General features: G+C 44.2%; 2 protein-coding genes across 13 annotated transcripts in view; both read left to right on the top strand.

The window, feature by feature from the left end:
* Nucleotides 1-14191, top strand: part of si:ch211-272n13.3 (ankyrin repeat domain-containing protein 26) — a 33674-nt gene extending 19483 nt beyond the window's left edge. For 8 of the 12 annotated variants that reach the window (XM_056416333.1, XM_056416341.1, XM_056416336.1 and 5 more), the window contains 11 exons: nucleotides 162-255; nucleotides 439-465; nucleotides 868-945; nucleotides 1802-1936; nucleotides 2064-2176; nucleotides 3163-3310; nucleotides 4192-4482; nucleotides 5602-5837; nucleotides 5926-6169; nucleotides 10139-10184; nucleotides 10319-10656. In XM_056416333.1, the coding sequence (XP_056272308.1) occupies nucleotides 162-255; nucleotides 439-465; nucleotides 868-945; nucleotides 1802-1936; nucleotides 2064-2176; nucleotides 3163-3310; nucleotides 4192-4482; nucleotides 5602-5837; nucleotides 5926-6169; nucleotides 10139-10184; nucleotides 10319-10449 (1543 nt within the window). In that variant the 3' untranslated portion in view covers nucleotides 10450-10656. Of the gene's footprint in view, nucleotides 1-161; nucleotides 256-438; nucleotides 466-867; nucleotides 946-1801; nucleotides 1937-2063; nucleotides 2177-3162; nucleotides 3311-4191; nucleotides 4483-5601; nucleotides 5838-5925; nucleotides 6205-7255; nucleotides 7314-10138; nucleotides 10185-10318; nucleotides 10657-14135 lie in introns of those variants that run through there. The other 4 variants (XR_008832002.1, XR_008832003.1, XM_056416332.1 and 1 more) reach the window with 4 other exon arrangements.
* LOC130194949 (hemoglobin subunit beta-2-like) lies at nucleotides 13985-14648 on the top strand. The gene is made up of 3 exons (XM_056416177.1): nucleotides 13985-13993; nucleotides 14136-14330; nucleotides 14435-14648. The coding sequence occupies exons 1-3, from the start codon at nucleotides 13985-13987 to the stop codon at nucleotides 14561-14563; spliced, it is 333 nt and encodes a 110-aa protein (XP_056272152.1). The 3' UTR covers nucleotides 14564-14648.
* The last annotated feature ends 9179 nt before the right edge of the window (nucleotides 14649-23827 follow it).

Below are 23827 nucleotides of genomic sequence, written 5' to 3'. Positions count from 1 at the left end.
TATTTTACGAGCCCCCGCATGTAGAGATACTTTGCGTGAAAACTCCATAACACAGGGAATGATTTATGTATACACGGCTTAATGTTAAATGTGTTATCAGCAATGGGTCTCGTTGGTATGTTTCGGTATACCGTGTGTGAGTATTTGTGATGTCACATCAGGCTGGAGATAGAGAACGCCCGGCTGGACGCTGCTGCAAAGCAACAGTCCAACAAAATCGAAGCGCTTCAGAAAGGGGCTCAGGAATTTGCCATGGTGAGTGCTGTACACACACACACACACAGCATTTGTTTTGTGGCAACATATCTACTTATTACATACATATTCTACAGCAAAGTGCAATATCTAAGTATTGTGATACTTGGAGAAGTATCTTGTGACATCAAATCGCTGACTTCATGTTGTGAAGTCATTTTAAGGTATGACATTTGTTTCCAGCTCTCTGACTGTGCAGCTGGAGAAGGGGTTGGTATTGTTGATGTCGGATGTAGGCGTAGTTTCTCTGTGTGGGTTTACCTCTGTTGATTTCTTTCACTATATAAATCGCCAGAAATCTACTTTTAAATACATTTGGGCTTTGTGGGGCTTTTGGCACAAGCTGCTGGATCAGAAATCCAACATGTGGAGGAAGTAAAAGCTTTGTGTTATTTTTTTCTTTTTTCTTGGTGATGTAAAAAAAAAGAAGCGTTCCCCCTTTTTAGCCTGGTTGTGGTTTATGGGGTCTTTCACTGGTTTTTCTTCTCACGCTGCATGATGCATGTTACTTCTTTTAGTCTAAACTTTCCAAAAATGATCTAAAAAAAATCGAAACACAAACAAAAACACCCTCTCTAAGTTATTGTTCAAATACTGTTCCTATTTCTGTAGGTCAGAGGTCATTTGGAGAACTTGGTAACAAACCTCCAAAGCAGTAAGATGTCTTTGGAAGACCAGCTCACTCATGAGGTCGGTGGCATACGCAGCTCAGCTTCCATGTCTTACTTTTTTCTGCCTTTCTGGTCTGTAATTCACCTTTGACCTGTCGGAGCGGGGCGGCCAGACATATTTGAGAAGCCAGCTAAAAGAGGAAAGTAGCCAGCTGAGGAATGTTTGGACAGTCCTCCAAGGGACAGCGCCAGATATTCCCTTCTCATTATCACCAACAGGATCATCAAGATAATTAGAATTCCACGCCATTTTAAGTTTACACATAAAACTGAAAGGTAGCCCTATTGGTGAAAATACAAGCAGTGGACACACTATGTGCATTGTGACTGGAAAACAGAATCAATAAGTTGACTAAAAAATAACTAATGAAGCTAAAACTCTGTTACGATCTGGATTAATAAAATAACTCATTAATCAACTATTCAATATTGTTGATGCACAGTTAAAAATTCCAACATATCATCTTTAGGATGTGCTTTTATTTTGAAATTCCTTTGGAAAGTCACCGCCTTCCTAAAGAGCCGAAAAATTAAACTGTCAAATTGTATTTTAGTTGATTTTAGTCACTGATATTCAAGTAACAAATGTTGTTTTATGGACTTATGACACAACGATCGAGGGCCCCTGAAAATGAATAGAATCAGAATTGCATCGATTATTGCAAAACATTTATTGATTGTCCAAAGAATCGACACGATTTTGCATCAACCCAAACCCTTTCTGGACAATAAGAACAATAAGAAGTGGAGGTTTTTAGTCTTTAAGTTAATCGAATGAGAAATAGGCCGTATTTGAACAGGTTGCTGTTTCACCAGCTGCCAGATATTTGATCATCACACTTACATTCCTCACCTGTGTCTTTTCTCTATCTCAGGTCCAGAAGCAAAGCATGCTCTCTCACACGGCCCAGGACTCTCAGGCCCTGTGGGAGGAGGAGCTGAAGAGCCGCTCCAAGTTAGGGCTGCGCCTGGCGGAGCTCGACAAGGAAAAGGAAGACCTGAGCACCCAGGTGACCACCGTGAGGCGTTCACACACAGGCTGACGCTGTGATGGATGGATACGATGGGCGTCCCTCCTGATCACACAGTGCCGGTCTTTGGGTCTCAAGGGTTCTTGGCCTGTTGCCTCTGTTGCAGATGGTGATCGAAAAGAAGAAAGCCAAAAAAATAGCGGAGCAGAAGAAGGCTGTCGACACCCGGCTGGATCAGGAGATGAATAGAAACACAGAGCTCCAAAAGGAAATGTACAGGTGACTCCTAGCCTCCTCCTCCTCCTCCTCACCACTCCCTCCTCCTATATAGACTCAACTAGGATCCAGTCTTCTCCCGCTTATGTGGCTCTCGTGAACCAATGTGTGTGTCTGGTGTCAGGGTTCTGTCAGTGCACAATAAGTCCCTGAGGTTTGTGTTCGTCTGGTGTTTTTGGAATCTATAATCGATTATCTATTATCGAAAAGGGCTTTTTCCGTTGCATTGAAAACTTCTACAAAAGGGAGCACAAACATACACAGCCTACATGTGAGCCTGAGAGGCGAGTTCTTAAACAGAGCCAGGGACAAATCCAATGAAATTCACTCCACATTCCTTCACAAAATGATTTATGATAATTAAATAAAGCAATTTTCTTCTTGTAACATTTCTGAACGGAGATACATTTGTCCCAAAACTTTGCTACAACTTTGTGGTCCAACTGTACACAACTGAAAAGGCCGGCAGAGGAAAAGTGAGAGGATGACAAACACACGCATACAGACAAAACTTACAAAATACACTTTCAAATCTAACATGATGATGATGAATTTCTAAGGGCTGTTTTTGTGTCTGGTTTATTTGATGTACCTTATTCTGAGAATATTTTGCGCTTGTATCGTTTTTGTCCCAGTTGGTATAAATGAGTTGCATGTCTTTAAAACGGGTTGCAACTTTGTTCAGTCGCTGAATAATGAAACAGTTTTGGAAGTAACTCTCAGTTGCAAAAGATTCACTTTGTATTTATTTATTTATTTGTATTTATTAGATTAGATTAAATATTCCTTTATTAGTCCCACAGTGGGGAAAGTTCAGGACCACAGCAGTGGGTGCACATTAGAGCATTAATAAAAATAAAAGATAAAAATTAAACTAAATACTAAATATACAGAGGAAACACACTATATACACAAGGCAGTGACCAAAGTGAATTTCCAGCAGGTTACAGTGTCCAAGAAAATAAAATAATATGGTGTTTGTGTTTTAGGTTGCGTACTTTATTGAAGACCGCTAAGAAGAAGTTGCGCGATCAGGACGTGGGTGGAGCTGAATTTGTCTCTCCGATGAGTAGTCTCCGGATGGAGCAGGGCAGACACGGCCAGGCCGAGGGCTCCTTCGGACGAATGAAAGAAAAGGTTTGTATAAACAGGGTTCGTACGGTCATGGAAAACCTGGAAAAGTCATGGAATTTTAAAATGGACTTTTCCAGGCCTGGAAAAGTCCTGGAAAAAACTTAAATCACAAAAGTTTTGGAAAAGTCATGGAAATTTGCTATATTCACATGTTCATTTACGTCGAGTTTAAAATAATTCATATGTTTTTGAAAGGAAGACTCTCAAATTATAAACTGGCATAGGCCAAGTCCAAACAGATTTGCACATAAAGGATAATAGTTTGATTAAAAGAATAAACATTTATATAAGTGTTTCTAAGAATAAACATGTATAATAATGTTTATTCTTTTCATCAAACTATTGTCTCTCATTCATTTGTTTCATTTAACCCTCCTGTTACCTTTCGGGTCAATTTGACCCCAGGCTGTTTTTCACTGTGTCAAACATATAAGAAATATCATCTTTTGTATATATTTAAAGGGCTATTTAGGTAGTCAACAAACAAACATAAAGTACCTCACACTTAAACTTGGGAAACAATATTAATTCTAATAATTTTCTGGAGGTTTTAATTGCTGGGGTCAAATTGACCCCGAGGGTAAAATATGTCAGTAAATATAAAGGTAACAGGAGGGTGAAACATTGAATGGGGTCAAATTGACCCTAAGGCAACAGGAGGGTTAAGGTATATTGTATGCTTTGTAATTCTCATTGTTTGAATACTACATTTTCAAAAAGTTTTCACGTACACACCGAGATTTCAGTTTGGTCATGGAAATTTGGTTAAGAGTCATGGAAAAGTCCTGGGATTCCATTGGTCAACATGTGTACGAACCCTGTATAAATCCCCCCCTCCTCTAAAGATGCACTGCCGCTCGCGGTAATCCTCCTCGTGTCGCCAGGTGGACGACCTGCAGGTGGAGCTGGAGAAGGCGGGGTCCCGCCGCAGCCAGCTGGAGAAGGCCAACGGCGACCTGAAGGACCAGCTGGCCTCCATGAGGAGCTCCAGCTGCAGCAGTGACCAGCTGGAGAGGAGCAAGCGGCAGCTGGAGGAGGAGGTGCTGGACCTGAGGCGGCGGATGGAGGCGTCTCAGACGGAGCAGGGCCACGCGGAGCAGTACCGGCGCGACGCGGAGGAGCGCGCTCGCTACGAGGTCAAGCAGAAACTGGAGCAGGTCAACGTCTTCCTGCAGGTGAAGAACGCTCCGGCGGGTGAATTCTGTTGAGTTAATGTGAGCCAGGTTCAGACCCCACCAACTATTACACCAACTGTTTGATGGAGCTATTTATTTAATATTAGTATTTAGTTATTTTTGGGCCAAATAGTATTGTTTAATCATTCAGGTTGTTTGCTTATTAAGGTTTAGATATTTACCTTCGCATTGAAAATGCGGAAGGTTATGTTTTGATCGCCGTGTATTTATTTATTTATTTGTATGCGTGTTACTCGCATAACTCAAAAAGTATTTAACCGAATCGCATGAAATTTGGTGGGATGATTGGTTATTATCCGGGGACCATTTGATTAGATTTTGGGATTGATCGGGTCAAAGGTCAAGGTCATGAAAAGGTCAAAATCTTCTTTTTACCATAGCGCGGTCAATTTTTATCCAATTGGCATGCAACTAATGCCAAAATGTTCATAATTCAATGCCCAATCTTGTGATATGCGAAGGTATGCGCTCTACCGAGTGCCCGTTCTAGTTTGATATATTAGAATAGCCTTTTCTTATGATAGTATTAGTTTAGTTTATTTCATTGTTGTCATTGATTAGATATATTTAGTCTTTTGCTCGTTCACTAATTGGGTAACACCGTGAGCACCTGTGGTTGTATGTACCTGTAGTTATATGTACCTGTGGATTTATGTACCTGTGGTTGTATGTACCTGTGGTTATATGTACAGGACCAGGATGCACCTGGGTAAGCCTGTGGTTTATTACCACCGCAGGAGAGTCAGCGTTAGGAGTTCTTTTGTTCTTTTGTGTCTTTGTTTTGTTAGTTAAATAAATTATCAGAAAAACTGATTCCTGAATGGACCATAAGCCTCAAAGCCCACACGGTGCGTCAGTGGCCATTTGATTTATGTTTGTTTTTGATTTATTGGTCAAATGGCCACGACACTGTTTTTGGGGCAACCTACAGAGTCCACAGCAGAAATGTCAAAAGAAAGTTCAAGAAATATTTAAAAAAACAGACTAAAATCTGAGGAGTCAATTGAGTCAATAAATGAGTGTCAGTTGTTCGGGGAGCTCTCTAGTCTGTTCATCTCAACGTCTGATTAAATATAGTCTCATCGGTCTGCCTCTCAGTCCCAGGCAGCATCCCAAGAAGCACTGGACCAGATCAAAGCGGCCAATGAGAGCAGCCTGCGCTCCCAGCTGGAGCAGAAGATCCGGGAGCTGGAGATGGAGCTGTGCCGGGCCCGCACCACCCACCACGACGGCCTCCACCAGAGAGACTCCACCCGCACGGAGATGGAGCGATACCGCCAACTCTACACGGAGGAGCTGCGCCACCGCAAGTCGCTGGCCGCCAAACTCGAGAGGCGAGACCGGGGGTGGATCGTTCGCGGTGTGATCGGTCCGTACGCGGCGACGGTCCCTCCTAACGTACGAACGATTTCCCCCCCACAGGGCCAACGGTCGGCTCGGAGAAGCCAACTCCAAGCTGCTCAACGAGCGCGGCAAGTCCCTGATCGCCGGCGGCATCGCGAGCGGGAGTCTCGGAGGGCCCTCGCTGGACGTGGGCTCTTTGGGTTCACCGGCGCACTACGGGGCCACACTGGGGCCCCTCAATCGGAGCCTCGGCCTGGGACTCTCCCTCCTCAGCCCTGTCACCGAGGGGCAGAACAGCAGGGTGGAGGACTACCTCGCCAAGGTCTGTACGCTCATTACCTTCGGAAAATGCGGAAGGTAATGTTTTGATTGCCGTGTATTTATTTATTTATTTATTTATTTATTTATTTCTTTCTTTATTTATTTGTATGCGTGTTATTCGCAGAACTCAAAAAGTATTGAACCGAATCGCATGAAATTTGGTGGGATGATTGGTTATTATCCGGGGACCAGTTGATTAGATTTTGGGATCAATCGGGTCAAAGGTCAAGGTCAAGGTCATGGAAAGGTCAAAATCTTTTTTTTACCATAGCACAATAAATTTTTATCCAATTGGCATGCAACTAATGCCAAAATGTTCATAATTCAATGCCCAATCTTTTGATATGCGAAGGTATGCGCTCTACCGAGTGCCCGTTCTAGTTAATTGATGTAGTCGGGGGGGGAATATTCCCTGAAGGAGGCCGTTTTCTTTTCCCACGGCGTCCTGGTTGTCAGCGTTGTTATTCATTGCATCGTCATGACTGCAGAGATGTCTTGTTACCTTTGTATTGAAAATGCGGAAAGTAATGTTTTGATCGCCGTGTATTTATTTATTTATTTGTATGCGTGTTCCTCGCATAACTCAAAAAGTATTAAACCGAATCGCATGAAATGTGGTGGGATGATTGGTTATTATCCAGGGACCATTTGATTAGATTTTGGGATCGATCGGGTCAAAGGTCAAGGTCAAAGTCATGAAAAGGTCAACATCTTCTTTTTACCATAGCGCGGTAAATTTTTATCCAATTGGCATGCAACTAATGCCAACATGTTCATAATTCAATGCCCAATATTGTAATATGCGAAGGTATGCGCTCTACCGAGTGCCCGTTCTAGTTCTGTCAGTTTTAAGGCATTACACGGTCAGATATATCCGATTGTGGAGAAGGAATTTTGATTCTGACGGCGCTCTAAATTCGCTTAACACCTGTTCGCCCTCTCCCAAGCACACCTTCACAGATGGAAGTCATTTCTTCCCCCTTCTCCTTTCCTCCTCCCCGCACATTGTTCCTTCCTCACTCTATCTCTGGCCTTCACGGCAGTGGGACTTTACTTCTAACCCGTCTTCTATTTCTCACTCTTCTAGCTTCTAGCTCAAAAGTCTGTCTCTCATCTCTCCTCTCTTCAGCCACACCCATAACCAGGTTTGTAGACGTGTTCAGCTTCGTGTCTTCTGATTGGCCGCCCTCGCTCTGTTCACACGCCGGCCCTGATGTTCATGGTTTGCACGTTGGAAATGGAGTGGTCAAAAAATGAAATAATTACGCCGGTTCTGATCATTGCAGAGCATTTTTCCCTGCTTCCTGTTTCAGGAATAAAGGATCCCAATAAATGATACTGAAATAACGAATTGCTTAAAAGTGACATGACAGATGTTTCATAACTTAAAGGTTAAATGGCAAATGAATGAGATCGAATTTCACGTGTGAATTGTGCCAGATTGTTTGGTGTGGTTTTTGACTCTCAGCCCTTCTCTGCTCTGACTGGACTTTCTCCACGCTGTGAAGATGACGGGGAGAGGAGGGATCATGTGGGCCTTTTCTAAGAATCATTCATCCTCTGATCATTTGTCTAATCTAAAGCAGATTTGGGGATTTTATGTGAAGAGAAATTTTGTTCAGAAGGAAAGATCACAATGGACATATTCAATAATATTTAGAATTGGATTTAAACGGATGACTGAAGCTCAAGTAAATAGTTAATCAGGACCTTTTGGAATTTATATATTAAGATTTTCCAATGTGTTAAATTGAATGTCTCTATTTGTTTATATGCTGTATTATTAATAGTACAGCTTAATGTCTACAATGTTAGAAAGTTGATCAGGATTACAACATTTCAGGACTGCACTGAAGCAAATAAAATCAGGCAATTCAAATATTACAGAAGTGAAATGGAGTAAACACGTTTCAGGTGGATACTGTGTGTATATAATGTCTGTATGCACACCGGCACATTTAATTATAGTTTAATTCATAGAGAAATAAAGTTCAGGAATAATACCGTTATTCTTGTTGTGTTGCATGCAGACCTTTTATGGGTTTACATGAGGGTTATCAATAATATTTTTATTTCACGTGAGATTCATTCAGATGGTCACAAAAAATATGTTATTATTTCTTAAAATGCAACTATTTTCATTGTTTGGGGTCTTCGGTGCGATCAAAGCAGCAGAAACTCTCCACTCAAGCAGAGCTGCATGCTCGGCACGTCCTGCTGTGTTTCACCAAATAGTGCTGGTTACCTCCTGGTTACCTCCTGGTTTCCTCCTGGTTTCCTCCTGGTTTCCTCCCGGTTTCCTCCCGGTTACCTCCTGGTTACCTCCTGGTTTCCTCCTGATTACCTCCTGGTTTCCTCCTGATTACCTCCTGGTTTCCTCCCGGTTTCCTCCCGGTTTCCTCCCGGTTACCTCCTGGTTACCTCCTGGTTTCCTCCTGGTTACCTCCTGGTTACCTCCTGGTTACCTCCTGGTTTCCTCCTGGTTACCTCCTGGTTACCTCCTGGTTACCTCCTGGTTACCTCCTGGTTTCCTCCTGGTTACCTCCTGGTTACCTCCTGGTTACCTCCTGGTTACCTCCTGGTTTCCTCCTGGTTACCTCCTGGTTACCTCCTGGTTTCCTCCTGGTTACCTCCTGGTTACCTCCTGGTTACCTCCTTCTCCTGGTTACCTCCTGGTTTCCTCCTGGTTACCTCCTGGTTTCCTCCTGGTTTCCTCCTGGTTACCTCCTGGTTACCTCCTGGTTACCTCCTGGTTACCTCCTGGTTTCCTCCTGGTTACCTCCTGGTTTCCTCCTGGTTACCTCCTGGTTACCTCCTGGTTACCTCCTGGTTTCCTCCCGGTTACCTCCCGGTTTCCTCCCGGTTACCTCCCGGTTTCCTCCCGGTTTCCTCCCGGTTACCTCCCGGTTTCCTCCCGGTTACCTCCCGGTTTCCTCCCGGTTACCTCCCGGTTTCCTCCCGGTTACCTCCCGGTTTCCTCCCGGTTTCCTCCCGGTTTCCTCCCGGTTACCTCCCGGTTTCCTCCCGGTTTCCTCCCGGTTTCCTCCCGGTTACCTCCGGGTTTCCTCCTGGTTTCCTCCTGGTTACCTCCTGGTTACCTCCCGGTTTCCTCCCGGTTACCTCCCGGTTTCCTCCCGGTTACCTCCCGGTTTCCTCCTGACTACCTCCTGGTTTCCTCCTGATTACCTCCTGGTTTCCTCCCGGTTTCCTCCCGGTTTCCTCCTGACTACCTCCTGGTTTCCTCCCGATTTCCTCCCGGTTTCCTCCCGGTTTCCTCCCGGTTTCCTCCCGGTTACCTCCCGGTTTCCTCCGGGTTTCCTCCTGGTTTCCTCCTGGTTACCTCCTGGTTTCCTCCCGGTTACCTCCTGGTTTCCTCCTGACTACCTCCTGGTTTCCTCCTGACTTCCTCCTGGTTTCCTCCTGATTACCTCCTGGTTTCCTCCCGGTTTCCTCCTGGTTTCCTCCCGGTTTCCTCTTGGTTACCTCCTGGTTACCTCCTGATTACCTCCTGGTTTCCTCCTGGTTACCTCCTGGTTTCCTCCTGGTTACCTCCTGGTTTCCTCCTGGTTACCTCCTGGTTACCTCCCGGTTTCCTCCCGATTACCTCCCGGTTTCCTCCCGGTTTCCTCCTGGTTTCCTCCCGGTTACCTCCCGGTTTCCTCCCGGTTACCTCCTGGTTTCCTCCCGGTTTCCTCCTGGTTTCCTTGCAGTGTTTTGTCTTTTTTCCCACGATCCATTCACCATTCTATTGTGTTTGGTGGTGAAATGTCATTGTTTTCATCTGTTTTTAGTTTTTTTTACGGCTATATGTTTTCAGTTTATGTCGCCTGATATTTTCCCACCAAAACATAAGATCTGAACTCTAGTGAAGTCCTCTGAGGCACATTTGTAATGTGTGATATTGGGCTGTATGAAACAAACTGAATTGAATTGAACTCTGATGATATATTTGCCTTCCGTTCTCTTCCAGATGCAGAGTGAGCTGGACAGAAACATATCAAAGGAGTTGAACAGCGGTGAGCGCCCTGAAGCTCGAGGCACACGCACGTCTCGGCTGTCTTAGAGAACGCTTGATGTCTTCACACTGATTTGGATGTTAGTGTCATGTGACGTGTACCCAGCGTAACTTTGGTCTCTCTCTGGTCGCCAGCCACGGCGGAGCTGGACGTGACTTCGGCCCGCGTGTCCCCCGTGGGCTCCGCCTCCAGGGTGGAGCTGGACCCCGTCAGCAGGGCCACGCAGCAGTACTTGGAGGTACTCAAGATGAACAGTATGATCTGAACACGATTCACAGCTGCTGGGAGTCAACGTGACGTTGATGAGTAACTGTCTGCACCAAGAATAAGGCCAAAGCCAGCGGCCAATCACACGACTCCAAGGAACCAACTTCGTACGTATTTAATCTCCATTCTTTTATGGAAGAAAGCAAAGATAATGCACATCGCACTTAACCACTCAGGAGCAAAGGGCATGAGTCTATATCCATATACACACTCACTCACATATTTATCTATATATATATATATATGTAGATATATATGTAGATATATATATATGTAGATATATATGTAGATATATATATATATGTAGATATATATATATATATATCTACATATATATATGTCGATATATGTAGATATATATATATATGTAAATATAAATATATATATGTAGATATATATATAGATATATATGTATGTGGATATATATATGTGTATATATGTATGTGTGTGTGTATATATATATTTATTTATTTATCGAAATATATTTGCGTCATTGACAATTAGCGAGAACCTCAAAGGTATTTGTTCCGTTCTGACTAATTACATAAAATCTGTAAATTTTATTTTTTATGAGGACAATATAATGGTTTGGATTTTTATTTGTGATTATTGGTGTTTTATAAGTATTTGCTGTATGCATCATTAATAATTTTGCCAAGATATTACGTTTGGTACGTGCCATCAAATGGTGCAACATCTGTCTTGGTCTCACTCAGACTTATTGGAGTATTGTGTTAATGTTTATTTTATTTATTGGTTGTTTATAGTGTTTTATGAACGTGATATACTTGAATAAGACGAGCTGGACGACTCTCCGGCGATTGAAACAGGGCGACGACATTTATACAACCGTCAGTTCAACTTTTGGTTCGTTGCTTTTTAGAGCCACCAAGAGTGCAACACGAGTTTTTTTGTTTTGTTTCTCGTTCATTCATTTCATAAATACTGTCAGAGATATTACATAGAGGAAAACATTCATGACGCCTGTACATTGCAGAAGACTCTAAAGTTGTGAATAAAAAATGAAAGTTACAAAAAAAACTGTTTTGAGTGAGCGATTGATGTCGCGAGTGGACATGAGAAATTAATGAGAAATATGACACAGCTTTTCATAAATCCATCGCTTATCTTGAAGTTAAATTTGACCGGTGTGATCTGTTTTAATATTTGTAAATAATTGTCCAAATATTAACCAAAAAATAAATAAAGTAAACCAAAACATCAGAATAAATCCAACGTGGGAGAATGTGTAGGTGACAAAAAAATATTATTGTATATTTATATATATGTCTGACATGCATATTACATATGTTACGAATTAAACAAATGGTACATCAACTTAAATATGAATTTTATATGAATATTCATTTACCCGCACTTTTTACACCTGATAAAACCTCTTGCGGGACTACTTGTAGTTCCTAGAGTCTTAAAAAGTAGAATGGGAGCCAGAGCCTTTAGTTATCAAGCTCCTCTTTTATGGAACCAGCTTCCAATTTCAGTCCGGGAGGCAGACACAGTCACCTCGTTTAAGAGTAGACTTAAGACCTTCCTCTTTGACAGAGCTTATAGTTAGGGCTGAATCAGGTTTGCCCTGGTCCAGCCCCTTGATATGCTGCTATAGGCTTATAGCTGCCGGGGGACGTTTTAGGATGCACTGAGTACCTATCTCCTCTTTTTTCTCTCCTTAAGGATGAATTTTCATCTCTCAATCACACATTACTAACTCTGCTTTCTCCCCGGAAGTCCTTTTGACTTTACGTCTCATGGGGTCATCGGACCCTATGAGACGGCATAGATCCTATCTGCCTGATGGATCGTCTGGGTCGTGGAATTCCTGCTCATGACTACGCCACTGTCCTGTTGAGACTCCGCCCACTCCTCCTCCCCACCGCCATCTGCCTGATGGATCGTGGAGGTCTCCATCGTGGAATATGCCTACTATGAACTATTCATACACTCTGTCATATTCATTGAATGTATTTTAACTCTAAATCTGTCCTTCTGTACACATTACATCTATTGCATCTGTCCATCCTAGGAGAGGGATCCTCCTCTGTTGCTCTCCTCCAGGTTTCTTCCCTTTTTTTCCCCCTGAAGGGTTATTTGGGAGTTTTTCCTGGTCCGATGTGAGGTTTTGGGGCAGGGATGTCTATGTGTACAGATTGTAAAGCACTCCGAGACAAATTTGTAATTTGTGAAATTGGGCTATACAAATAAACTGAATTGAATTGAATTGATAGATTCCAAGTATCTGACTCAATAATTATGAAAAGATGAACTGAAACGAATGTGATTAACAATATTTCCTTATTAGATTCCGTTGAGCCGTATAAGAAGATTATATGTTTAATATTGAACTCTTGTGCATGAATCACTTCATATTCTGCACTGGTTTTGTGTGCAGAACTCGCTTTAGATTCCATATATCTTAAATTCAAGGTAATATGCCACTTTTTGCCATCAATATTTATAATGCACAGCCATTTTTAGCCCACCCCTCATTACCTTCGCATTGAAAATGCGGAAGGTAATGTTTTGATCGCCGTGTATTTATTTATTTATTTATTTGTATGCGGGTTATTCGCATAACAAAAAAAGTTTTAAACCGAATCGCATGAGATTTGGTGGGATGATTGGTTATTATCCGGGGACCATTTGATTAGATTTTGGGATCGATCGGGTCAAAGGCCAAGGTAAAGGTCATGAAAAGGTCAAAATCTTCTTGAATCGCATGAAATTTGGTGGGATGGTTGGTTATTATCCGGGGACCATTTGATTAGATTTTGGGATCGATCGGGTCAAAGGTCAAGGTCATGAAAAGGTCAAAATCTTCTTGAATCGCATGACATTTGGTGGGATGATTGGTTATTATCCGGGGACCATTTGATTAGATTTTGGGATCAATCGGGTCAAAGGTCAAGGTCATGGAAAGGTCAACATCTTCTCTTTACCAGAGCACGGTCATTTTTATCCAATTGGCATGCAACTAATGCCAACATGTTCATAATTCAAAGCCCAATCTTGTGATATGCGAAGGTATGCGCTCTACCGAGTGCCCGTTCTAGTTATATCACTGTTACAATCATTGATGTGATGAAGTGTTCATCATTGGTAAAGGTGGGCTGATTTTAAATACGTTATACTGCTGTGTAGCTTGATCTATTTTATCATAATTAATAAGTGTTTTAATCGTTTTCATTCAAAAGTTACACCTGTAGAGTAACTAAGCTTGTCAAATTAATGTAGTGGAGTAAGAATATGGAACAAAACACACCTTTATAATGTAATGGAGTATAAGTAGAAAGTAGGATGAAAGTAGTTACACTCAAAAATGTGATTAAATACAGTAATTGAAAGAAAAAAAAATTCTAGTAAACTATAGTGGTTTGGATGATAAATTTAAATATAACAAAAAGCAGAAAAATCACAAGCATTGTAGGACAATTATATATTATATTGTGTTGTTTGCACTAATATAGAGGAGCTAATCATATGGGGCATATTACTAATATTGCTCTCTTTGTATAGTAATGTGTACAGTAATGTGCGTGTGTGTATCAGTTTGTGAGTATCAGTGTGTGTGTTATTTGTGTTTTCAACTTTAAATGTCTTCAGTGTGTGACTAGTTCTACTTTGTCATTAAATATAATTTATATTTCATAATTTACCTACTGGACTCAGAGATATTTCAGTAACTTTGGAAACCTCTACAACGCCGCTGCAATCATGGGAAATCCAATGGTTGCAAAACACGGAACAACTATCCTCCAAGGTCTGGAGCGAGGTGTGAAGAACTTGGACGACATTAGGGAAACCTACGCCGAGCTGAGCGTGCTGCACTCTGAGAAACTGCACGTGGACCCCGACAATTTCAAGGTAAAGTTGTGGAACTAATAAAAGTGATAATCGTCTTCACCAATTAATCAAAAGAGGACCAGACTTTAATGTTGCTGATGTTGATAATTATTGTTGTGTTGCAGCTCATTTCCGACTGCCCGGCCATCGTGGTCGCTGCTCAGATGGGCAAAGCCTTCACTGGTGAAGTCCAGGCGGCTCTCCAGAAGTTCCTGGCCGTGGTGGTGTCCTCCCTGGGAAGACAGTACCACTAGAGAGCTGCAACAGAAGACCCTCACAAGCTCATCGTGAAAAGATGTTTGTTTTGTTTCAAAGAAAATAAAACAATAAGCAAATCCACCAAGTTCTTTCTCAATAATTTTCATCACAAATAGAGGTCATGATGAATAATAGGGCGACTGTACTTAAAATATTGACATCTTTATTTCACATATACAATTGAGAAAGATAACACATTATGTAATTAGGCATTTTTTTGCGTTTTGGCGAAAAACAATATTGATCGATGATCATAATATCTCCCATTTAATTTTCCATAAATTGATGCACAGTGAATAACTAATTGTTTCGCCTCTAATGTTTGGCTGAGTGTAAAATGTGACCTGCTTGATGTTTTAACTCTGCTCTGTGCTGTAGATGTGACTTTTGATCTCCTCATGACACAAACCGTCTCGAATAATACAGAAATCCTTTCAAAAGGTGGAGCTGAAACGCTCAGGGAGAAAAAGAAGAGATGTCTGGAACATCAACATATTTAATATTTTAGATTTATTTGGAAAACCATCGACTGGTGACAGTGATATGATGGTAAGTTGTGGTGTTGACCAATGTTAGCTTGCTTTCCACAGAGCAACACAACTGATACCACTGATGTTCACACCCCATCATATGTTCTGTTCTACAATATAGTTCATACTAATGCTGCCCTCTGATTCCAGTTTCTTTATTGTGTGGTGTTAAAATAGCAGTATCATTTTATTTCATGTGTCCATCCAGGCAAATTGGTGGAGCAAAATGTTATTAAAAAACAAACAAATATGATGTGATTTCTCATCGTCCAAAATAATGTTAAGTGTATGGATATATTTCCAAGTAAGCCACTGACTTACGATGCATTGAATGGGCAGCAGATATTTATATTGATAGACATAATTAAAAACAATTTGGTAAAAAGTAAAACACTGTAGTTCATATTAAGTTAAAATATGAAGTTGGGTCAAAGTGATTTAACTTGTGAATAAACAATAAAGTGAGAGCAAAGAGCTCGTTACATCCTCCAAACCGCGACGGGGACACCGGGTCATTTCAAATGGTCCAGCCGACATCAGGCTGTTGCTGGCGGGCACCAGAGCGCTGAGCGCCCGGCGCCGCGGGGCTCCCTGGTCCCGCGAGCAGGACCTCCAACCGCCGACATCGTCGGAGCTTATTTTTATTCGGCTGAATCTCGACAAGCCAACCACAGGATCGATGCTCAGACGACTAACTTCTCGCCTGAAAACATCCTGAAATTACATTCCGTGACTCAACAACGGCGGTATTTAGAAAACCGTTGCATGTTTTCCCCTCCGCCATTGTTCCGGGTTGGTGGTGCGCAATGCATTCTGGGATCATTCGACGCATCCATAGTTAAAGGGACGGATCACATCCGGGCATTTGGACGTGCTTCTTGGTTTGTAGTCATTGTTGTTTCCATGGGGATGGAATGCTCCGCCCCTTAGCTGTTTGCTTCAAGTGACGCATGTGTGACGTCATTAAAAGAAAGATCAAGGCCAATTTGAATGTAATACCAAAAGATTAGTTTCCTTCTCATCGCTTCTTTTGCAGAAGAGTAGGATCCACGACAGAGACCAACACAACCAGGATATTACTGACAGACAGTCTTTTACAGACCACCGCAATCTTTAAAAGACCACCGCAATCTTTAAAAGACCACTTTTTCTTCAAGTGACGCACACATCTTAAAAGACACCATAATGTCTTCAAGGGAAATTGTTGAACTTCTCCAGCCAGCTCAAGACCTGGACAGCGCTGATGCTAGGAAAATCCAGGATCTGACGACACAGCTCGAGCAGAGCAGCAAACACCACTCTTATTTGCTGATAAAAAATATCAAATTCTCTGAGGAATTGAAGTCCCAGAAGAAGCTGATCAAGGACTTGCAGAACAAGAACACAGCTTTTGAGAAGACTTTCAGAGACCAGGGCGTTGGAACAGAAGATTCAGAGGGACTGAAGGTGCATTCAAGCCAAATGCAGGAGACAATCCAAAGTGTCGCTGAGAAATCTGCTTCTTCCACTGGTGAGATCAACAATCTGAGATTGAAGCTCCAGCAGAGCGAAAGCACAAAACTTGATCTTGTGAAAAAGAACGTCGATCTCTCTGAGCAACTAAAGTGCCAGAGCCAGCTGTTAAAACAGAACAACCATGTCTGGCAGAACAGGTACGACTTCGTTCAGAAAGCAATCAAAGACCTGAAGGTTCAGCATAAGGTAAATGTAAGCCAACTGGAAGACAAGATACAAAGTCTCACTCAAAAAATCCCCAAAATAGCTGATAAGCCAGAGTTGATAAGCCCGAGCAACCAGGCCTGGCAGAACAAGTGCAAAGCTCTTGAGGAGAAGAGTGTCGGAGATCTGGACATTCAGAAAATAAAATTAGAGACCCTGAATGTTGAGCATGAGGGGCTCTTAAACCAGAGCAACCAGGTCTGGCAGAACAAGTGCAACGCTCTTGAGGAGAAGAGTGTCAGAGACCTGGACATTCAGAAAATAAAATTAGAGACCCTGAATGTTGAGCATGAGGGGCTCTTAAACCAGAGCAACCAGGCCTGGCAGAACAAGTGCAACGCTCTTGAGGAGAAGAGTGTCAGAGACCTGGACATTCAGAAAATAAAATTAGAGACCCTGAATGTTGAGCATGAGGGGCTCTTAAAACAGAGCAACCAGGCCTGGCAGAACAAGTGCAACGCTCTTGAGGAGAAGAGTGTCAGAGACCTGGACATTCAGAAAAAAGAATTAGAGACCCTGAATGTTGAGCATCAGGTGCTCATAAGCATAAGAAACCAGGCCTGGCAGAACATGTGTGACTCTCTTGAGCAGAAGGGTGTCAAGAACGTGGCCATTGAAGAAGAAAAGTCAGAGAGACTGAAGGTTAAGCATCAGGTGCTCGTATGCCAACTGGAGGAGAAGATCCAGAGTCTCACTGAGAGATGTGCTTCTTCCAATGATGAGATCATTCAGGTTAGATACCAAAACGTGATCCTGGAGGATGTCTGTCTTTTGCAAAAAAAGAAGAATCTAGGTTTCTTCGGGAGAAGGATGCAGGACAGAGTAACCGAGTTGGAGAAGATGAAGCAAAAGATGCTGGCAACTTGCGTAACTCCCAGTGCTGATGGACTGTGAGACATGTTTTCCCAGCCACAGTCGACGCCAATCCCTGCTCCCCGTGCCCCGTCGCCGCCCCCAACTCCCCGTGTCCAGTCAACGCCCCGGTGGCCGCCCCCAACTCCCCGTGTCCCGTCGCCGGCCGACCCCAACTCCCCGTGTCCAGTCAACGCCCCGGCGGCCGCCCCCAACTCCCCGTGTCCCGTCGCCGCCCCGGCCGCCCCCAACTCCCCGTGTCCCGTCGCCGGCCGACCCCAACTCCCCGTGTCCCGTCGCCACCCCGGCCGATCCCAACTCCCCGTGTCCCGTCGCCACCCCGGCCGATCCCAACTCCCCGTGTCCCGTTGCAGCCCCCGCCGCCCCCAACTCCCGTGTCCCGTCGCCGGCCGACCCCAACTCCCCGTGTCCAGTCAACGCCCCGGCGGCCGCCCCCAACTCCCCGTGTCCCGTCGCCACCCCGGCCGATCCCAACTCCCCGTGTCCCGTTGCAGCCCCGGCCGATCCCAACTCCCCGTGTCCCGTCGCCGCCCCGGCCGATCCCAACTCCCCGTGTCCCGTCGCCGGCCGATCCCAACTCCCCGTGTCCCGTTGCCGCCCCAGCCGCCCCCAACTCCCCGTGTCCCGTCGCCGGCCGATCCCAACTCCCCGTGTCCTGTCGCCGCCCCGGCCGCCCCCAACTCCCCGTGTCCCGTTGCCCCAACGACTCCCCAGTGAGTTGGGGCCGGCTGGCGGCGGGTGGCGGACGCTGAGTTGGCACGGCCGGGGCGGCGACTCCTGCTCCCCGTGTCCCGTCGCCGGCCGACCCCAACTCCCCGTGTTCAGTCAATGCCCCGGCGGCCGCCCCCAACTCCCCGTGTCCCGTCGCCGCCCCGGCCGATCCCAACTCCCCGTGTCCCGTCGCCGCCCCGGCCGATCCCAACTCCCCGTGTCCCGTCGCCGGCCGATCCCAACTCCCCGTGTCCCGTCGCCGCCCCGGCCGATCCCAACTCCCGTGTCCCGTCGCGGCCGATCCCAACTCCCGTGTCCTCGCGGCCGCCCCAACTCCCGTGTCCCGTCGCGGCCGACCCCAACTCCCCGTGTCCAGTCAACGCCCCGGCGGCCGCTCCCAACTCTTCGTGTCCCGCGGCCACCCCGGCCGATCCCAACTCCCCGTGTCCCGTTGCAGCCCCGGCCGCCCCCAACTCCCCGTGTCCCGTCGCCGCCCCGGCCGATCCCAACTCCCCGTGTCCCGTCGCCGGCCGATCCCAACTCCCCGTGTCCCGTTGCCGCCCCAGCCGCCCCCAACTCCCCGTGTCCCGTCGCCGGCCGATCCCAACTCCCCGTGTCCTGTCGCCGCCCCGGCCGCCCCCAACTCCCCGTGTCCCGTTGCCCCCACGACTCCCCAGTGAGTTGGGGGCGGCTGGGGCGGCCGGGGTGGCGACGGGACGCGGGGAGTTGGGCGCGGCCGGGGCGGCGACTCCTGCTCCCCGTGTCCCGTCGCCGGCCGACCCCAACTCCCCGTGTTCAGTCAACGCCCCGGCGGCCGCCCCCAACTCCCCGTGCTGTGAAAAATAACGCATTAACTCAGTTAATTAAATTACAGGTTTAACTAGTTGTTTTTTTAAACGCATTTAACGCATGCGCAGAATGAGCTTCCAATCCGTCTGTTGTTGGTCGTCTCTCCAGCAGCATGTCATTCTGTCTCTAGTGTCGCGTTAACACGACTCCGATCTCCGTCTCGCGCGCCGCAGAGCTCGGATGCCGGCGTGTGCGCACATTGGGACGAAAGAAAGTCACTTGCAAAATGAGCTTCCAATACACCTCTTCAATCTGAACTCTGTCCGCTCTCATGCAGACGGTCTGTTCATCGGTAATGATCCTTCCGCAGGTTCACCTCCGGAAACCTTGTTACGACTTTTACTTCCTGTAGATCAGGGTCTCAACACGTCGATCGCGACCTGCCAGTCGATCGCGGCGTAGTGTTGGTAGATCGCATGACATTAAAAAGATTGGCCCGCCCCCTGACATGTTCTCTATAGCACGTCTTTGTTCTTTTATTAAACTAAACGTCTGTTGTTGATCGTATCTCCACAGCAGCATGTCATTTCTGTCTCTTCGCGTTGCGTTAACACTTATCGATCTCCGTCTCGCGCGCCACAGAGCTCCGTGCGCGCATCGGGACCGAGCAAAAAAAAAGTCACTTGTCAATCTGTCCCCGTGTCCGGGCCGGTGAGGTTTCAGCTTTGCAGCGGTGTCCCCGCCGGCCCTTTCATCACGACCCAGTTCATGAAGAAAACCCACACAGTCAGTTTGCCTCAGCAGCTGCTAGAGGAAGACTAGAGGCCTTTAGATGGTATCATGGTGGAGTTAATGGTTGACAAACAAGAGAAAAATGCTCTGTTTAACCCTCCTGTTACCTTTACATTTACTAACATATTTTACCCTCGGGGTCAATTTGACCCCAGCAATTAAAACCTCCAGAAAATTATTAGAATTAATATTGCTTCCCAAGTTTAAGTGTGAGGTACTTTATGTTTGTTTGTTGACTACCTAAATAGCCCTTTAAATAAATAAAAAAGTTGATATTTCTTATATGTTTGACACATTGAAAAACAGCCTGGGGTCAAATTGACCCCAAAGAACACCGACATTAAACATTGAATGGGGTCAAATTGACCCGAAAGGTAACAGGAGGGTTAAACATTCTGTTTAGGATGAAGATGTATTAATGTTCCATATGGAAGAAAACTGCTAAATAACTGCTGAGTTGCAGCACCATTGTATAGAAGAATGTATAAATGTATATATCCGTCTTTTGTCATAAATCTCTATGTTCTCACAAAATATACCGAGAATATCGGTAATATATGATTAATCATGATTAATCCACAGAAACCTGTGATTAACCTGATTAAAAATGTTAATCGTTTCACGGCCCTAAAAAAAATATATAAACAGTTTGATCTAGATTTGAGCAACAACTCCAGAATAAAATGGTTCATAGCGTCTGCCTAAAAATGTTCAGGATACATAGAATAAACTGATTTTAAATGCAGGCCCTGCAATCAAGTGATATGAATAGATTTGTTCAGCAGTTGGAAACATTCCAAAACAATGACTAGTCCTTTTCTGTTTCCTGCTACACACATGGTATGTTTCTAATGCTTAATTATCTCCACCCTGCTGCAGCTGTCAGGGAGGATCCCCTCCAGAGGACGAACCGATAAGCTGCGTGTCCAGCCTGTAGTTCAGCTGATAGCCGAGCGCACAGCTGCTTCACAGAACCGGAAACGTGCGGTCAATTATGACCAGATGAGGAGATTCATTGTTTTAGGGCTGAATGCTTTTGGACGTCTCTGAAATGTCAGGATTAAAATGCTCCGAGGTGACGTCTCACTGACAGATATTTCACATATACAATTGAGAAAAACAAATTCTGGAATTTGTCAGAACCTGGAAACAATTAATTTGAGTTTGTTTGTCGAAACAATATTGATCGATGATGAAAATATGTCCCATTCTCACACATACACACACACACACACACACACACACACACAAACATGCACACGCACGTCATTTTTCAATACTCTGACTTTATGATGTTTTGTCCACTGTTTTGTCGTCCTCTAGGTGTTATGTCCATGTATTGTCTTTTTTCTTATAATAACATTTTACAAAATCTAATTAAAACAAGAAAAGAAAATATGTCCCATTTTATTTTCTCTAAATGTATGCACAATGAATAACTAATTGTTCCGGCTCATTGTGGTCATGACCACCGTCAGTGCCGTCAGGTGCGTTCCCCTGCCCTCTTGTGCAGAGAATAAAGTGAAAGCAAGAGAAGTGACCTCGGTTAACTCTTGGACACACGCTGTTTGAAAGTCGACCTCTTTGCGTAGGTGCATGGAAAAAGAGCCGTCTCATTTCTGAATCGCCGGTAGGTGTCCTCTAAAATCCTCCGTTGTCTCGAGCATTTGGTTCATGACAGCAGCGTGTCGTCATTCCTGACATCGCTCTGTTATCTTAGCGACTCATCCCAAACACGAGCAGCTGTCTGAGGAAAACAGCTGGTGCTGTGACAAGTGTTCTCCTTGTGAGTCGATCACAGGCCTTCACAATGCACATCGTCGTTTAAAGGAACGTAAACGGCGGTCCATTGCCGAATATCAATACGTAAAATGTGCACAAATAAAATGAGAAGATAACGACTGTAGGGCCGAAATAGAGCACACACTCAAAGTAGTTAGCTCACAGTTCAGCCTGTGGAGTCTGCACACATTCTACAGCAGACACACTGATATGATGGTTTCATGTCGGTTCTGGATCTACCGACAGCCTCGATTCAGGTTCTCCTTCATGTGCTCAAGCCTCAAACCTGGCAGGACGTTGTTGTTGTTGTTGTTGTGTATTTTATTGTTGTGTATTTTATTCAGTCAATCATTGAAATACAATACAATATTATTCTATGTAATCTACAAAACAGAAAAACTGAAAAGGTATAGGTAGATGCAAACATGTATATATATATTCCTATCCTAAATTATTATAATCAAATAAATCAGAAAATTAATATAGAATAAAGAAAAAATAATAAAGAAAATAAAAAATGATGTATGCATATAAATATATATATAAAAAATTATATATATTTATATATAAATATATATATATCTTCCATATACATACGTTTCAATCACACTTATAACCCTACAAAATTGTTTTATAAATAATCCTCTTGAAAACCGAAAATGAGTTGACCATTCTTACATCCATTTTAACATTGTTCCATAATTGGACTCCTACAATAGAAATACATCTTCTTTTAATCTCTTTTTTAGCCTTTTGTACAGTAAACTTAGAAACATCTCTCAAGTCATATTTACACTCATGTATTGAAAACAAACTTTGTACATTCTGGCAGTGACTTTGTTTTAACTCTGTAGATTGTCTGCATTATTTTATAATAAACCAACTCATTCAATTTCATAACATGTGATCTGTAACACAATGGATGTGTGTGCTCATAGTAGCCGACATTATTCATGATGCGTATTGCACGTTTTTGTAGCACAACTGTTGAATGTCTAAAGGTTTTATCAGGTGTGTACCGAGGAGGAAGCTTACTCTCGCCAGCAAATGGTCAAACTGGATCCAAGGTCGGCTTGTGATGGCGACCGGTGAGGATTGTAGAAGCAGAGTAGGATCTCTGGCACAACTCGACCTTCTTCAAACGTAGATGGAGAAGAGGAAACATCTGTCATGTACAGAACTACTCGACTGACTCGTTTCTGCTTGTGGCGGATGACCTTGATGAAGGTCACAAGGCAAACCGCGTACGTCTAGTACTGACGTTTGCCCTCTTCTTGATGAACGTCCGAGGCCTCTTGCTGCACTCGTCCAACTGGACCCGAACATTGTTTTTGAGGGACTATAAAAGAAATGTTAAAGCAGACGGGCCTGAAAGTCACGTCTCTGGAGATGGAAACTTTTCCACTGAACAAGAAAGGGGATTTCTATGTGGCGTCAGTGCAGAGGTATTGCCTGAACATCAGCATGGAGGCATCGTAGAACACGGACAGAAACGGGAAAACCAATCTGAAGGGCCCACAGCAGGAGATCCCTGGTCCTGGACTTGTTTCATCAGACCCCTCTTTCTCCCAGAAACCTTTTTCTAGACATGAAGCAACAGGAGTTGAGCTGGTGTAAAACACCGTACACAGGACATGAATACTAACGTAAAGAAACGGGCCACATTGTGTGAGCGCTCCATCTACATCAAAGGTGTAGCTTCCTAATGTGTCCTGAACCGGCTGGAGCTCTGACTGTAGAGACTGATGGGAGAACTTACTCAACCGTGTTAGAGCGCCCTCTAGTGGACATTTAATCACATGCATTTGTAATTAATTTAATCGTCTGTAAAATAAACTAAACCAATATGAAGCATATATAGGCAAGAAGAATAACAATAATAATTAACTATGATGCAGCACATTGGCTAGTGCGGGAATAAGCACTGAAGGCAACTGACATGCAAACAATATTATTGTTGAAAAAATACCATATAGAAACAGTGTGGTCCACATTTATTATTATTATTGTTTTTCCAAAATGCACAAATAGAAGAGGAGAAACAGTCTAGAATTGCACATAAAC

Source organism: Pseudoliparis swirei, chromosome 6, assembly GCF_029220125.1.
Source record: "Pseudoliparis swirei isolate HS2019 ecotype Mariana Trench chromosome 6, NWPU_hadal_v1, whole genome shotgun sequence".
In the NCBI taxonomy this organism is placed as follows: domain Eukaryota; kingdom Metazoa; phylum Chordata; class Actinopteri; order Perciformes; family Liparidae; genus Pseudoliparis; species Pseudoliparis swirei.
Note: the sequence above shows the minus strand (reverse complement) of the source record. Positions and strands in the feature narration are given on the sequence as shown.

Coding starts and splice junctions, on each gene's coding strand:
- LOC130194949 (XM_056416177.1), top strand. Junction 14,331..14,434: donor TGGACCCCGACAATTTCAAG/GTAAAGTTGTGG, acceptor GTTGTGTTGCAG/CTCATTTCCGACTGCCCGGC.